This window comes from Scyliorhinus canicula, chromosome 27 (genome assembly GCF_902713615.1).
Source record: "Scyliorhinus canicula chromosome 27, sScyCan1.1, whole genome shotgun sequence".
NCBI lineage: Eukaryota > Metazoa > Chordata > Chondrichthyes > Carcharhiniformes > Scyliorhinidae > Scyliorhinus > Scyliorhinus canicula.
The window spans coordinates 20,259,792-20,275,314 of NC_052172.1; the positions used below are offsets into that span (position 1 = coordinate 20,259,792).

General features: G+C 49.2%; 1 protein-coding gene across 3 annotated transcripts in view; it reads right to left on the reverse strand.

Annotated features, from left to right (window-relative positions):
* Positions 1-15,285, reverse strand: part of LOC119957955 (cytochrome P450 2C21-like) — a 31,410-nt gene extending 16,125 nt beyond the window's left edge. For 2 of the 3 annotated variants that reach the window (XR_005458948.1, XM_038786181.1), the window contains exons 1-3: positions 4,872-4,968; positions 4,515-4,780; positions 2,387-2,549 (exon numbers count right to left, since the gene is read on the reverse strand). Coding sequence is in view for 2 of the 3 variants with exons in the window: in XM_038786181.1 (XP_038642109.1) it covers positions 2,387-2,549; positions 4,515-4,697 (346 nt within the window). In the remaining variant the exon portion in view is untranslated. Of the gene's footprint in view, positions 1-2,386; positions 2,550-4,514; positions 4,781-4,871; positions 4,969-15,266 lie in introns of those variants that run through there. The other variant, XM_038786183.1, reaches the window with a different exon arrangement.
* Positions 15,286-15,523: the final 238 nt, after the last annotated feature.

Consider the following 15,523-nt stretch of genomic DNA (forward strand, 5'->3'; position numbering starts at 1 on the left):
GAGGTGCTAAACCCAGGCTAGTCTGTAAAATAACCGACAGAATTCTTTGAAGAAGTACAGGGAAGTTCCATTGGTGTCCTGGCCGAAATTGACCCATTAGCCGCCACTAAAAGCAAATTGTTAATCATTCATGTCATTGCTCATTGGCTGCATAATTGCAGCAAATATTCTTCCAAAGTATTTCATTGACCAAAACGAGCTTTGGGATGTCATGAGAATGGATAAGGGAGGTGCTTTACAAAATTAAATATAATATTCCTATGATGAGCTAAAAGTAGAATATCGAATGAGGTCATTTTGTTCCTCACTTTCGTTTACATTTAAGGTAGTGCAGTGTTAGCAATTGTCATTAACTGGACCTGGATAAAGTCAGAAAATATTTTAAAAGCAATGATCTATAAATATGTAGGAAAAGGTCAGGGAAGTACGTAATTCCAATTGGCGGGAACTCAGTGAGCCAAAAGGTCTCTCCCAATCCTGTACATTCAAAATCAGTGGGAGGGGCAATCCAGGGCCCTGGGGGGCACATGCAGCCAATCACGGTTCTGAGTGCGCCCCCCCCCCCCCACGAGACGTTTTGTTGGCCGTTGCTCACGCGCAGGGTCACCACATTCCGCTGACTCCCATCCGTGTAGTTTCTTTCCTGCCGTATGGTTGAAGTGATTCGCCGGTAAAGCGAGGGGGAGTGAAGTGAGGGGTGAGTGAAGTGAGGGGTGAGTAAGGTGAGGGGCGGGTGAAGTGAGGGGCGGGTGAAGTGAGGGGCGGGTGAAGTGAGGGGCGAGTAAAGTGTGGGGCGAGTGAAGTGAGGGGCGAGTGAAGTGAGGGGCGGGTGAAGTGAGGGGTGGGTGAAGTGAGGAGAGAGTGAAGAGAGGGGGAGTGAAGTGAGGGGCGGGTGAAGTGAGGGGTCGGTGAAGTGAGGAGAGAGTGAAGTGAGGGACGGGTGAAGTGAGGGGTGGGTAAAGTGAGGGGCGGGTGAAGTGAGGGGGAGTGAAGTGAGGGGGAGTGAAGTGAGGGGGAGTGAAGTGAGGGGTGGGTGAAGTGAGGGGGAGTGAAGTGAGGGGGACTGAAGTGAGGGGCGGGTGAAGTGAGGGGCGGGTGAAGTGAGGGGGAGTGAAGTGAGGGGGAGTGAAGTGAGGGGGAGTGAAGTGAGGGGCGGGTGAAGTGAGGGGGAGTGAAGTGAGGGGAGAGTGAAGTGAGGGGGAGTGAAGTGAGGGGGAGTGAAGTGAGAGGGAGTGAAGTGAGGGGAGAGTGAAGTGAGGGGAGAGTGAAGTGAGGGGCAGTGAAGTGAGGGGCGGGTGAAGTGAGGGGCGGGTGAAGTGAGGGGTGGGTGAAGTGAGGCGGAGTGAAGTGAGGGGGAGTGAAGTGAGGGGCGGGTGAAGTGAGGGGGAGTGAAGTGAGGGGGAGTGAAGTGAGGGGCGGGTGAAGTGAGGGGGAGTGAAGTGAGGGGGAGTGAAGTGACGGGCGGGTGAAGTGAGGGGCGGGTGAAGTGAGGGGAAGTGAAGTGAGGGGGAGTGAAGTGAGGGGGAGTGAAGTGAGGGGGAGTGAAGTGAGGGGGAGTGAAGTGAGGGGAGAGTGAAGTGAGGGGAGTGAAGTGAGGAGCGGGTGAAGTGAGGGGCGGGTGAAGTGAGGGGCGGGTGGAGTGAGGGGTGGGTGAAGTGAGGGGAGAGTGAAGTGAGGGGCGGGTGAAGTGAGGGGCGGGTGAAGTGAGGGGTGGGTGAAGTGAGGGGCGAGTGAAGTGAGGGGAGAGTGAAGTGAGGGGGAGTGAAGTGAGGGGGAGTGAAGTGAGGGGGAGTGAAGTGAGGGGGAGTGCAGTGAGGGGAGAGTGAAGTGAGGGGGAGTGAAGTGAGGGGCGGGTGAAGTGAGGGGTGGGTGAAGTGAGGGGCGGGTGAAGTGAGGGGCGAGTGAAGTGAGGGGCGAGTGAAGTGAGGGGTGGGTGAAGTGAGGGGCGGGTGAAGTGAGGGGCGGGTGAAGTGAGGGGCGGGTGAAGTGAGGGGCGGGTGAAGTGAGGGGCGAGTGAAGTGAGGGGCGGGTGAAGTGAGGGGCGGGTGAAGTGAGGGGTGGGTGAAGTGAGGGGCCTGCTGTTTGTTCACAACATTGACTGTGAGAGCCGTGCGCTCCCTCTGTGCCCAAAGTGTAAATATGTATTTTGTATTTACCATTTGAAGTTGATGACGGTTCTATTAATATATCAATGATTCAGCATTTTCTACAACTCGTTATGATATATTCAATAAAATTAATCTTGGCTCACAGTTAGTAAACATGCCTCATTTCAATCTTGCTGCCCACTTACTGGCCGACGTTGCCCATCGCTGATCTAAATTCTCAAATCTTACAAGAGCAAAAGCCGTGGCAGTAATTTGAATCGAATAAAAACAGTTCTCACCATAGCCTTCGGACACTTTTTGGAGAGCCGGGAGGAGATACCTGCTGTTAAAGTCGTGCCCTCGCTCAATCAACGCTTCCTTTATAGCCTCAAAGCCACACAACACCACTGCAGGGTATGTACCAAACCAGACGGTGAAGATGGGGCCATATTGCTCGCTTAGCTGTGAAGACAGGTTAGATAAGTAGCAACTGTTTAAAAAAAAGTACTGCACCCTGGGCAACATCAAACCACTGTATTAATGGATGGAGTAGGATTCACAGCAAGGGCTACTTACTCAGCTGTTCAGAAACCAGGTGGAGGACCCAGAATCGATCCAGAGACTACAATTAACAACGGCAAACCCAGCCCTATCGACTCTGTAAAGCCATCCTTGCTAACATTGGGGGGCTTGTGCCAAAGTTGGGAGAGCTGTCTCACAGACTAGTTTAGCAACACCCTGACAGTCATACTCTCAGAATCATATCTACTGACAATATCCTAGACACTGCTATCACCATTCCTGGTTATGTCCTGTCTCACCAGCAGGACAGACAGCAGAGATGGCAGCACAGTGGTATATAATCGGGAGAGTGTTGCCCTGGGAGTCCTCAACATTGACTCTGGGCCCCATGAAGTCTCATGGCTTCAGATTAAAGATGGGCAAGGAAACCTCCTGCTGATTACCACATGCTGGCCACCATCAGCTGATGAATCAGCTCTCCTCCATGTTGAACAGCACTTGCAGGAAGCACTGAGGGTGGCAAAGGCACAGGATATTCTCTGGGTGGGGACGTCAATGTCCATCACCAAGAGTGGCTCAATAGCACCATTATTGACCGAGTACTGAAGGACGTAGCTGATAGGCTGGGTCTGCAGCAGGTGGTGAGGGAACCAACAAGAGGGAAAAACATGTTTGACCTCATCCTCACCAACCTGCCTGCTGCAGATGCATCTGTCCATGACACTATCGATAGAAGTGACCACCGCACAGTCCTCATGGAGACAAAGTCATCTTCACATTGAGGATACCCTGCATCATGTTGTGTGGCACTGCCACAGATCTAGCAACTCAAGGCAGGGCATCCATGAGGGGCTGTGGACCATCAGCAGCAGCAGAATTGTATTCAACCACAATCTGTAACCTCATGGCCCAGCATATCCCCCACTCTACCATTACCGCTAAGCCAGGGGATCAACCCTGGTTCAATGAGAAACGAGGTGTCAATCTGGTGAAGCTACAACACCAAGCTACTTCTATGCCAAACAACAAAGAGAAAGTAATAGACAAAGCTAAGCGATCCCATCACCAACAGATCAGATCTAAGCTCTGCAGTCCTGCCACATCCAGCCGTGAATGGTGGTGGACAATTAAACAACTCACTGGAGGAGGAGGCTCCACAAATATCCCCATCCTCCATGATGATGGAGGAGCCCAGCACATCAGTGCAACAGATAAGGCTGAAGCTTTTCACAGTAACTTCATTGAAGCCTACAATAAGCGATTTTCATTTTCAAGTGCTGAGTGGATGATGCATCTCGGTCTCCTCCGGAGGTCCCCAGCATCACAGATGTTAGTCTTCAGCTGAAGGCACTGGATACTGCAAAGGCTCGGGGCCCTGACAATATCCCAGCAATAGTACTGAAGACTTGTGCTCCGGAACTTTCCGCACCCCTAACCATCCTGTTCCAGTACAGCTACAACACTGGCATCTACCCGGCAATGTAGACAATTGGCCAGGTGAGTCCTGTACAGGAAAAATCCAACCCAGCCAATTATCACCCTATCAGTCTACTCTCCATCACCCCCCTCTAGATTTCTGTCTGCTGACATTTTACTTTTCTCCGAGAAAGTCGATGAACGGCTGCCACCTCCGGACGAACCCGAACATGGACCCTCCCAAGGAGAACTTTATTTTCTCAAGACTGAGAAACCCAGCCATGTCACTAACCCAGGTCTCTAAAATCGTGGGCTTCGAGTCCACATTAACAGAATCTGTCTCCGGGCGACCAGGGGGGCGGCAAAGGCCAAAACGCCAGCCTCTCTGGGCCCCCCTGACTCTGATTCCATTTTTCAGCCAACACTCCATTTTCCGCCCGACCCGGACTCCCGATCCCAGAATCCTGGCACTAAAGAAATGCTCCTTACCTTGATGAGAGATTTATGAGGTGATTTTACGTTCACGTGGAACAAGCTGCCAAGAATGGGGAGAGCAGGTGGGCCGGGGGGGAGCCTGCCTTTTCGCACTGGTTTATTTTTCAGAAGCCACACGACCAGCAGAATACTCAGCAAGGCAAAAAGCAAAGTTGCTCCCTGGTCGTTGAAGTCCATGTTGACGGCGTAATGAATGGAGAGATGTCCCAGCAGGCGTAATAGAGGTTGTGGTCTGGTTTGGATATTCAGAGAGCTGTTTGCTGGGGCAGAATAAAAAGGAAATAACTTTCACCTGATTAAAAGAGTTAAGTGAACTTCATAAACAACAAAAAGGCCCACCAAAACACAAACCTTCCTTCACGTGGCTTCTCTGAAGGGAATTGAAGGCTTGAGCGAGGCCTGTATTTATACCCCTTTCCACCCTCCGGCGCAGATTGCTTTACAACCAATAAAGTTTTGTGTTTTGATGTTGTGATGTAGGTCTTAGTGCATGACCTTGATTAAGCAACAGAGCAATTGATTCAGGGTCTCCACGCTGTGATTGGTGCGACAGCAGCTGAGTCATCCTGTGGGACATGGTCACCTTTTGTTTTGTTTCAGAGCAAGAGTAACCCACCTAATCAAGAAAAGAAGCAAACGTTGACGCAGGCCCTAAACCTCTGACAACCTAACGGGGGTGCCTGAATATACACCCGCGGTTTTGTACCTCAACTGGGGGTAAACCCAACAGGTTGTCCCCGTAGGTCTCGTGGGGGTTATAAAAGGAAATTAAAACATTTTGAAAATGATAATTAATCTGGTATATGCCTCAACATTTTGGTCCATTAACACTTGCTAGCATCGACAGACATTCACACACTGGGACCCGTTCCCTGCAAACAAGAATATGTTCAAGCCTTGTGCCTTTCTGAATTACCTGAGAGCATAGCGAGCCTATAATTCCCCATTACCTTCTCCATGGCAACACCGCGGCCAATCACAGTTGACTTGCCGACCAATCAGCACCATTTTCTCCTGCGGTATAAATTGCCGCGATCGTTTGAAATTTGGCATTCTTGCATTTGTCTTGCTGAAAAAATTCAGCAACATGCGTCTGATTTCAGCAAGATTCATTTCTTGTAACCTTCCAAACCAAATACAGTTACATTTGATCAAACGCTGTAATTCTGAACTGATTCATTTCAATACAATTAACGTTTGATGCTAATTCATAAACCATGGCTTGATTTTTAAAGCTTTAACTCTGCAGACCTAACACAATTAAATGTACATTTCAGTCTTTGATATCTTTGGAGTGGAGTTAAAGGGACAGATTTTTCTGTCCTGTCATTGGCTTCTTTTCTCACTCCCCAAGGGTCGTTCTTCGGCCCTCCTTTGTCTCTCTACCTGCTGCCCCTCAGCTGCATCATCCAGAATTATTGCCTTCATTTTCAAAAATACACTGACAGGGGAGCAGCACGGTGGCGCAGTGGGTTAGCACTGCTGCCTCATGGCGCTGAGGTCCCAGGTTAGGTCCCGGCTCTGGGTCACTGTGGAGTTTGCACATTCTCCCCGTGTTTGCGTGGGTTTCACCCCCACAATCCAAAGATGTACCGGTTAGGTGGATTGGCCACGCTAAATTGCCCCTTCATTGGAAAAAATAGACTGACAGCACCATCTCTTCTTCATCTTGCTTAACTCTCTCCTGTTTCTGAATTGCCTAATTGCTTGTGCGATTGGATGAGCAGAAACATTCTCCATTTAAATATTGAGACGATGGAGGTCATTGTCTTTAATCCCCATCACAAACTGCGTTCCCTCAACACCGATTCCATCCTCCTCCCTGGCAATTGCTAAACCAGACTGCGCCCAACCTTAGTGTCATATTTACTCCTAAAATGAAGTTCCTCCCTGTTATAACCCGCATCAGATCTTAGAGGTCGGAACAGTTCGCCTCCTGTGAGCTCATTGGGTACGAGCTTCCCCGCTCCCATGGACAGGGTAATAAAAGTTGGCCAGACTTGGAACCGAGACCTCAGACCCGGCTGGGATCTGAAGCCCCCTCCCTAACAGCACTGTGGGTGTACCTACACCATATTGTTACTTTGCCATGAAACTGGTTTCTCATTATCTGCCCGCCTCCGACTCGCCTGTGGTCACGAAACTGCCTCACGTCAGCAACATCACAAGACTGCCTTTACCTACCTCCCCGTGAGATTGCCTGAATTTGAACTCGCCCCAGCTCACTCAAACCCTCAACTAGTCCTCTGTTACCTTGCGAATTGATTCTGTCAGCCGTAAGTCAGTTGTTTGAGCTCTTGCCTGTGAGTCGGAAGTCTGTAGGTTCAAGTCCTGCTCCAGGACTTGAGTGCTGGAGTTAAACCTGACACTCCCAAGTGCTGCAATCAATAATTAATAATCTTTATTAGTGTCACAAACAGGCTTACATTAACACAGCAATGAAGTTACTGTGAAAAGCCCCTAGTCGCCACACTCCGGCGCCTGTTCAGGTACACTGAGGGGGAATTCAGAATGTCCAATTCACCCTAACAGCACGTCTTTCAGGATAACAAAGACTTCAAAAGCATTGAATTGACTGTAAAACACTTTTGGATATTCTGTGGTCAGGAAAAGCACGATACAAAATGCAAGTCTTTCATTTTTTGTAGCCTTCATCTCATTCCATGGTCTCTTCCCCCCAACAATCAAATATGCTGCCCCCACCATTCTCTATAACCTCCTTTTAGTCCCACACTCAACCACTCCAATTCTGGCCTCTGAAGTCTCGACTTTAACCACTCCGGCCCTGTGGCTCTGCCTAAGCTGGAGAACCTCCTTTCTTGTCTATCTTTGACTCTCCCCCTCTCCTCCTTTTACACGCTCCTTAAAACCCATCTTCTTGACCAAGATGTTGGTTATCTGGCTGACTAACTCCTTATGTAGCTCAGTATTTCCTGAATGGCTCTGTAAGGCGTATTGGGACATTTTATTCTGTGTAAGGAGCTCAATAAATGTCACTCGCCACCCTGACTTGGAAATATATTGGCCGTTCCTTCAATGTCGCTAGGTCAAAGTCCTGGGCTCCTTCCCTAACAAGACCGCCACGGTTCAAGAAGGCAACCTTCACAAGGGCAAATAGGGATGTGCAATAAATGGTGTGTCTAGCCAGCGACACACAACCCCCCCCCCCCCCCCCCCCGCCACCATGGATAGAAACATGGGAAATAGGAGCAGGAGGAGGCCATTCGGGCCTTCGAGCCTGCTGGGCCATTCATTATGATCATTGCTGATCATCCAACTCAATTGCCTAATCCCACTTTCCCCCCATATCCTTCGAATAAATTTCAAAAATGTAGGTTGAGGGAGCTAGGGCTTTGCTCACTGGAGCGAAGAAGGCAGAGAGGTGACTTGATAGAGGTGTACAAGGTGATGAGAGGCATGGATAGAGTGGATAACCAGAGACTTTTCCCCAGGCCGGAAATGGCAGTCAAGAGGGGACATCATTTTAAGGTGATTGGCAGAAGGTATAGGGGACATGTCAGATGTAGGTTCTTTACCCAGAGAGCGGTGGGTTTGTGGAATGCACTGCCAGCAGAGGTGGTGGAGTCAGAGTCATTAGGGACATTTAAGCGACTCTTAAGACAGGCACATGGACAGCAGTAAATTGAAGGGGTGTAGGTTAGGTTGATCTTAGATTGGGATAAATGGTCGGCACAACATCGTGGGCTGAAGGGCCTGTACTGTGCTGTACTGTTCTATGTTCTATATTGTTATTGTCCTTGTGCCTGGATCTGTTGACAGGTCTGGGTGTGGTTGATGAACGACATTCATGTGTTCAGTACACCTGTAGGGCGTGAGCTCGATATTTGTCAGTTGAAAATGATTGGAAAATCGGGTTCCAATCATTCATGTCCTCCTCATCCATTTTCCTCTATTGATTGTAGCCAAATATTCCAATAGCCTCGGGAGGTAAATCAGGAAACTCTGCACCAGGCTCATTCCTGAGAGATTCCATTCAGCCCATCGAGTCTGCACCGGCCCTCAAGCACACACCTCCTCCACACCATCCCCTTAACCCAGTCACCCCAATTAACCGTTTTCCCGTACCAGCCTCCCCGAGCAGGCACCGGAATGTGGCGACTAGGGACTTTTCACAGTAACTTCATTGAAGCCTACTCGTGACAATAAGTGATTATTATTATTATTATTATTGGTCACTAAGGGCAATTTAGCACGCCCAACCCACTAACCCGCACATCTTTGGACTGTGGGAGGAAACCGGAGCACCCGGAGGAAACCCACGCAGACACGGGAAGAACGTGCAGACTCCGCACAGACAGTGACCCAATTGGGAATCGAACCTGGGACCCTGGAGCTGTGAAGCAACTGTGCTAACCACTGTGCTACCGCGCCGCCCCCAAATAGCAAACCAATCATATAGATTTAGAACACCAGAATCAAATTCAATTCAACATATAATCGGTAAACTAGTCACGCAAAGGTTCATGACATGTGCTCCAGTTACCTTGAGCACTGAATTTTCAGTGAAACCTTCCACTAAACCGGCGCCGCTTTAGTGAAGAAACTTTGGTCAATAGCCTGACAAAGTTCAGCCAGAGTTCAATTGGAAAATGTAAACAACTATCCTGGCACTGCCGCTTTTCCATGTGGCAGTGACACTGCGGCAAGTTACATCCCGTGCTGTGTTTAGGGGGGTTTCTGCTTCTTGCAGACCCAGCCCAAACACTGTGGCTGGCCAGAGGATTTTCAGGCCCAGGATAGTGGCACAGTGGTCAGCACTACTGCCTCAGGGGACTCGGTTTAATTCCGACCTCGGGTGACTGTGTGGAGTCTGCACTTTCTCCCCGTGTCTGCGTTTCCTCCGGGTGCTCCGGTTTCCTCCCACAGTCCAAAGATGTGCTGGTTAGATGGATTGGCCGTGATCAATTGCTCCTCAGTGACCAGGATTGTGCAGGTTAGGTGGGGTTCAGGGCATAGGATGGGGCAATGGGCCTAAGTAGGGTGTTCTTTCAGATGTTAGTGCAGACTCGATGGGCTGATTGGCCTCCTTCTGCACTGTAAGGATTCTATTCTTTTTGAAAAATATTTTTATTGGATTTTTGACATTTTATGTCAAAAGTTACAGAATAAGACAAAACCAACACATCAACACAAATTACAGCGATGAGTAGTTTCAATAATCGTACATAGAGTGTATTGTCTCAACACGTAAACGTAGCTAGCAGGGTGCATTTATTAGGGCAGCACGGTAGCACAATGGTTAGCACTGTTACTTCACAGCGCCAGGGTCCCGGGTTCGATTCCCGGATCGGGTCACTGTCTGTGCGGAGTCTGCACGTTCTCCCCGTGTCTGCGTGGGTTTCCTCCGGGTGCTCCGGTTTCTTCCCACAAGTCCCGAAAGACGTGCTGTTGGGTGAATTGGACATTCTGAATTCTCCCTCCGTGTACCCAAACAGGCACCGGAATGTGGCGACTAGGAGATTTTCACAGTAACTTCATGGCAGTGTTAATATAAGCCTACTTGTGACTAATAAATATTATTATTAACATCTGCAAAAACCACTAGATCACCCCCCCCCCCCCCCCCCCCCCCCCCCCCCGACAAGAGTGGAGACAGGACGAAGGGACTCTGACAGTAGGAGACATGTACATGGAAGGCAGAGGAAGTCACGTGCATCTTCCAGCTCCCAGAGGGATCAACTCAAAGACTTCCTTTGCAAGGAGACAGCAACATTGCCCCCCCCCCCCCTCGTGTCTGCGTGGGTTTCCTCCAGGTTCTCCGGTTTCCTCGCACAGTGCAGGTTAGGTGGATTGGCCACGCTAAATTGCCCTTAGTGTCTAAAAGGGTACTGAGTTACAGGGATAGGCTGGGGTCTGACCCTGTGTAGGGTGGTCCTTCGGAGGGTCAGTTCAGACAAGATGGGCCAAATGGCATTCTTCCCTGTAGGGATATGTCAGTGACAAGACTCTGGTATCTGCTACCAACGGCAATATCAGCTCACTCTATTCTCTTTAGCCAACTCTCTTGTGATGCTGGAGTCTCCGGGAATTGAAGATTAATCTCCAGGACACTGCTGTAAACAGTCCAAAGGAAAAGAACATTGGGGAACTTTCTCTTTTTTTCTTCCAACTCTTTGATTTATTAGTCATGAAAATATTGAAGAAGGCAATTTAATGTGGAGCCGATAGCCACATCCATTGGTTGCAAAGTTGGGGTTGACTCCACCTCCAATGGTCCTGGACGCGGAGGTCGAATTTTACATCTGTCAGGAAATTAGCTTCCTGAAGTTCTGGCTTCCTCTCCCCAAGAGGGCCCCCAGTTGGTCAAGAACGGGCAGCTGCTCAGCACCTTCCCCAACTAGTTGAATTCCAGCGGTGGGATGTGACCATGACGTCCCGCTGGACATTACACCCCCTCCCCCACCCTGTCTCTTCCTGGGCAGGGCGTGTAAAAAACTAGCCAGGGCTTCAATAACAGCCAAGATGAATCCGATTGGGTAACAAAAAGTTTGGTTACTTTCCAATTGGCATGGGGAATTCGTTGCCCCCAGCCCAGTAATGGAGCCAAGAATAGGGGCAGCAGGGTAGCATGGTGGTTAGCATAAATGCTTCACAGCTCCAGGGTCCCAGGTTCGATTCCCGGCTGGGTCACTGTCTGTGTGGAGTCTGCACGTCCTCCCCCTGTGTGCGTGGGTTTCCTCCGGGTGCTCCGGTTTCCTCCCACAGTCCAAAGATGTGTGGGTTAGGTGGATTGGCCATGCTAAATTGCCCGTAGTGTCCTAATAAAAGTAGGGTTAAGGGGGAGGTTGTTGGGTTACGGGTATAGGGGGGATACGTGGGTTTGAGTAGGGTGATCATGGCTCGGCACAACATTGAGGGCCGAAGGGCCTGTTCTGTGCTGTACTGTTCTATGTTCTATCATTTTGAGACATGAGATCATGTGATGAATCCTCCAGGAATTTGGGCGAAATGGTCTCTTGCTGTGCTGTGTTGGCGCAATTTCTCCAACCAACTAGAATTGGCAACGCTACTGTATTCTAAAGGACATAATCTAGCTGAATCTATTTTTCATGGCTGTATGGAAGAAAATGTTCCTGCCAGACGTTTTTTTCGCATGTGGAATTCATCTTCGAGATGGGTTTTCACAGTATTTAAACATCTGTAGAAGGCAAGCTGGAGAAGCTGTCTGTATTTGCCATGTCATGGGAGCGGTGGACTGTATACTGTAGTTCAAGAAACAATACAATCCAGGAACTTTAGAGCAATCTGGTTAATGACTAACATGTGTTTAATCCTGGAACTGGAGCAAATGCCGCAGCCTGTGTGAATCCAGTAACTCCCAGCTATTCTGCGCCCATTACTTTTTTAAAAATAAATTTAGAGCACCCAATTCATTTTTTCCAATTTAGGGGCAATTTAGCGTGGCCAATCAACCGAGCCTGCACATCTTTGGGTTGTGGGGGCGAAGCCCACGCAGACACGGGGAGAATGTGCAAACTCCACACGGACAGTGACCCAGAGCCGGGATCGAACCTGGGACCTCGGTGCCGTGCTAACCCACTGTGCCACCGTGCTGCCCCTGCATCCATTACTAAAGAAATAACCTACATCCAAACAGAATCCTTCCTATCCTCCAAGATTCCCCCAAACACCTTGAAGGCCACATGTAGCCCAACTCTTGATCAGGTCAAAGGGAGAACTTTCCTACGCCACTTTGTACAATTCTACGGGACCTTATAGTCCAGCTGAGAAGGCAGACTCACCCACAAGGTGACACCTCCCTCGGTGGACTGAACTTGCTGCCTACACTATGTGCTCAGCCTCCAGACTGGGACTTGAACCAGTGAGATTCTGGCTCAAAGACAAAACAGCGACTATTGAGCCAAGAGTAACGTCTCAAGCATATGTCATAATATTTGTCATAACATCAACTTCTGATTACTGGTAGGTGTCTTCCACCAATTGGGCTCTGAATTTGCTACGTTGACGCCTACATTTCCTTCCCTCCTTTCCCATACCCATTGGCGAAAGCTTTTACAGCTGCCACCTCTTCCAAAGAGTTTTCAATTGTGAGAATGTGGTGAAACCACTATGTTGTATTGTGCTGCCAGTCTTCCGTGTTGTACAGTATTGCCACTATATTACATGTTGTACGGTTTTAGCTCTGCCCCTAGGGCCTGGGTATATAAGCTGCTGACCTTTCACACTGCCTCATTCTGGAGCACACTGCCAGTTCTGTTGTAAGTCAATTAAAGTCATAGTCAATTCACTCTGCGGTCTCCGTCTTGATTGATGGCATATCAGAGAATAGGAGATACTTTAATGGGCTATTCAGCTCAGGTGGCATCACATACAAACCTGAACCTGCCCCTGCTTCACATCCACTTTATCGTCAGTTCCCAGCAGGAATCGGCCACGCGGCTATCAGGAGCTGCAGCCCTGGCTGATCCATTCCGTCCCTACTCCACAGGTACTGTGGTCAATTGTAACATTCCAACTCCTGCCCACGCTGAGTGTGAGTAATGCAGGACAGAGCAGGAACTGAACCTGGAGATCTGCAGCTAATTGGTGCATAGCCAGGTTCCTCAAAAAGCAATGAAAGATAATCTGGGGAGGGTTCCAATTAAGGGGCAATTTAGCCTGGCCAAACCACCTACCCTGCACAGCTTTTGGCTTGTGGGGGTGAGACCCACGCAGACACGGGGAGAATGTTCAAACTCCACGCGGACTGTGACCCAGAGCCAGGATCGAATCCGGATCTTCGGTGCCGTGCTAACCCACTGCGCCACCGTGCCACCCCAGAGAATCTGATTTTAACTACGTCAGTAATTTGATTAATTTACAAAGGAGGGGCAGTGGGGAAATGCTTGAATGCAAAACGACAACACTTTTTGATGGCCTGTAAAACTGGCTGTCGATTGAGAGATGATGGACATCTATCTTCTCATCAAGCTACTCAATATACAGTAGGATACCCTTTATCTTGGCTAACTGGGAGCCCAGATGAAGGGGCCTTTGTGGACTAGGCTAAGAACTGGAGGTTCTTTTCATTTATGATCAATTTGCTTGTGAAGCTGAATTGTATGAGGGTGTCACAGGAATCACATCACTCCTGAAAGATTCAACGGTGGCAAGGTGGCACAGCGGTTAGCACTGCTGCCTCACCGCGCCAGGGAGCAGGGTTGGATTCCCGTCTCAGGTAACTGTCTGTGTGGAGTTTTCACATTCTCCCCGTGTCTGCGTGGGTCTCACCCCCACAACCCAAAGATGTGTAGTGTAGATGGATTGGCCACGCTAAATTGCCCCTTAGTGTCTGGAGATGTGCAGGTTAGATCACAAGGTTATGGGGACAAGGTGGACATGGGGAGAGTACTCATTCGAAGGGTTGCTGCAGACCAAATGGGCCGAATGGCCTCCTTCTGCACTGTAGGGATGCGACGATCACGGAGTCAACAAATAAATACTACACCAGAAAAATATTGCAAATCATTGGACTAATGATGAGAATGTGGTGCTTAAAGAGAAGACAGGAAACATGTTGAACATCCCATGTAGACTCTTATGTATTACGGCATAATCAATGGGTAATGATTTGTCACACAGCACACTATTGCTGCTCACCGCATGTTTAACGGTGCAGAATTCACCTCAGGGGAGACTCCCTTTGCTTCGGGAGCTGTTGTTCCTCCATAAACATAGAGGGGGGGAATACTCGGGGAACCCGGAACTGTAACAGTGGTCACATCTCTGATTGCTGATGTCCTTAGAAGACCAACATTTGATAATTGGGTTTTAAATTAAAGATGCAATTGGAGTCAATATCAAAAGGATTCAATCGGGTAGATTGAGAGAAACAGATTCTTTTGGTAGTGGGGGGCCCAGAGCTTATCTAGGGTGTCGATGTGAGAACCATTCTCACACAATGGTTAAGGGTCACGGTGGACCCCAAACGCTAACTCTGTTTCCCTCTACACAGACGATGCCAGATCTGCTGAGTTTACAAAGCATTTTCCTTTTTTATTTCAGATTTCCGGTATTTTACTTTTATTTGAATTAATTGGTCTGAGTTATTTGTATAGAAAGTACAGAAGGGTGGGGTGGGGGGGGGGCTCCTTCTCCTGATCAGTGTTCAGTGCACAGAGTTGTTGGGGGGGTGGGGGGTGGGGGGGGTGGGGAGGTGGGTGGGGGGTGGGGGGGGTAGGGGTGGGGTGGGGGGGGGGTGGGGGGATGGTGGGTGGGTTGTGGGGGTGGGGGGGGGTGTGGGGGGAGGGGTTCAGTGTACAGAGTTGTTGGCTGCAGTGCTGGTGAAGTGGCCTGGCCACATTCACTGTGTTGCCTCGGAGATGTTTTGTAATGAATCACAGCTGCCAGCTCTTGAAAAAAATGAAAAATCACTTAGTGTCACGAACAGGCTTCAGTGAAGTTACTGTGAAAAGGCCCTAGTCGCCACATTCCCCCGCCTGTCCGGGGAGGCTGGTACGGGAATTGAACCGTGCTGCTGGCCTGCTTGGTCTGCTTTAAAAGCCAGCAATTTAGCCCAGTGTGCTAAACCAGCCCCTCTTGTGCAACCACCACTGAAATATCAATCAGTGCCTGCTGGGAGGGAAAAGGGAAAAGTTTGGGAGAAAACTTTGGAAAGGAGTTCTGTACTTCTTTCTGTACTTTCCTTCTGTACTTTCTATACAAATAATTCAACAATAACAAATAACTTCAAGAGAAAACATTAGGTCACTGAAATCTAAATACCTTTTCCCAGACGTCAATCGTATCTGCACAAAGATCTGATTATGTTTCCTCGCTGAAAACATTTGAGTCGACACACAGGGAATGACTTATTCTCACAGGATGTTTGCCAGCAGAAGTTTCTGTGTTAAAGATTGGTTCAGAAAGCGTTTGTTGCCAAATTTAGAAATGGCTTTCTTCCGTTTCTCTGCAACGGGTGCTGTCACAAATCCAGCGGCCCGGGGCGGCACGGTGGCGCAGTGGTTAGCACTGCCACCTCA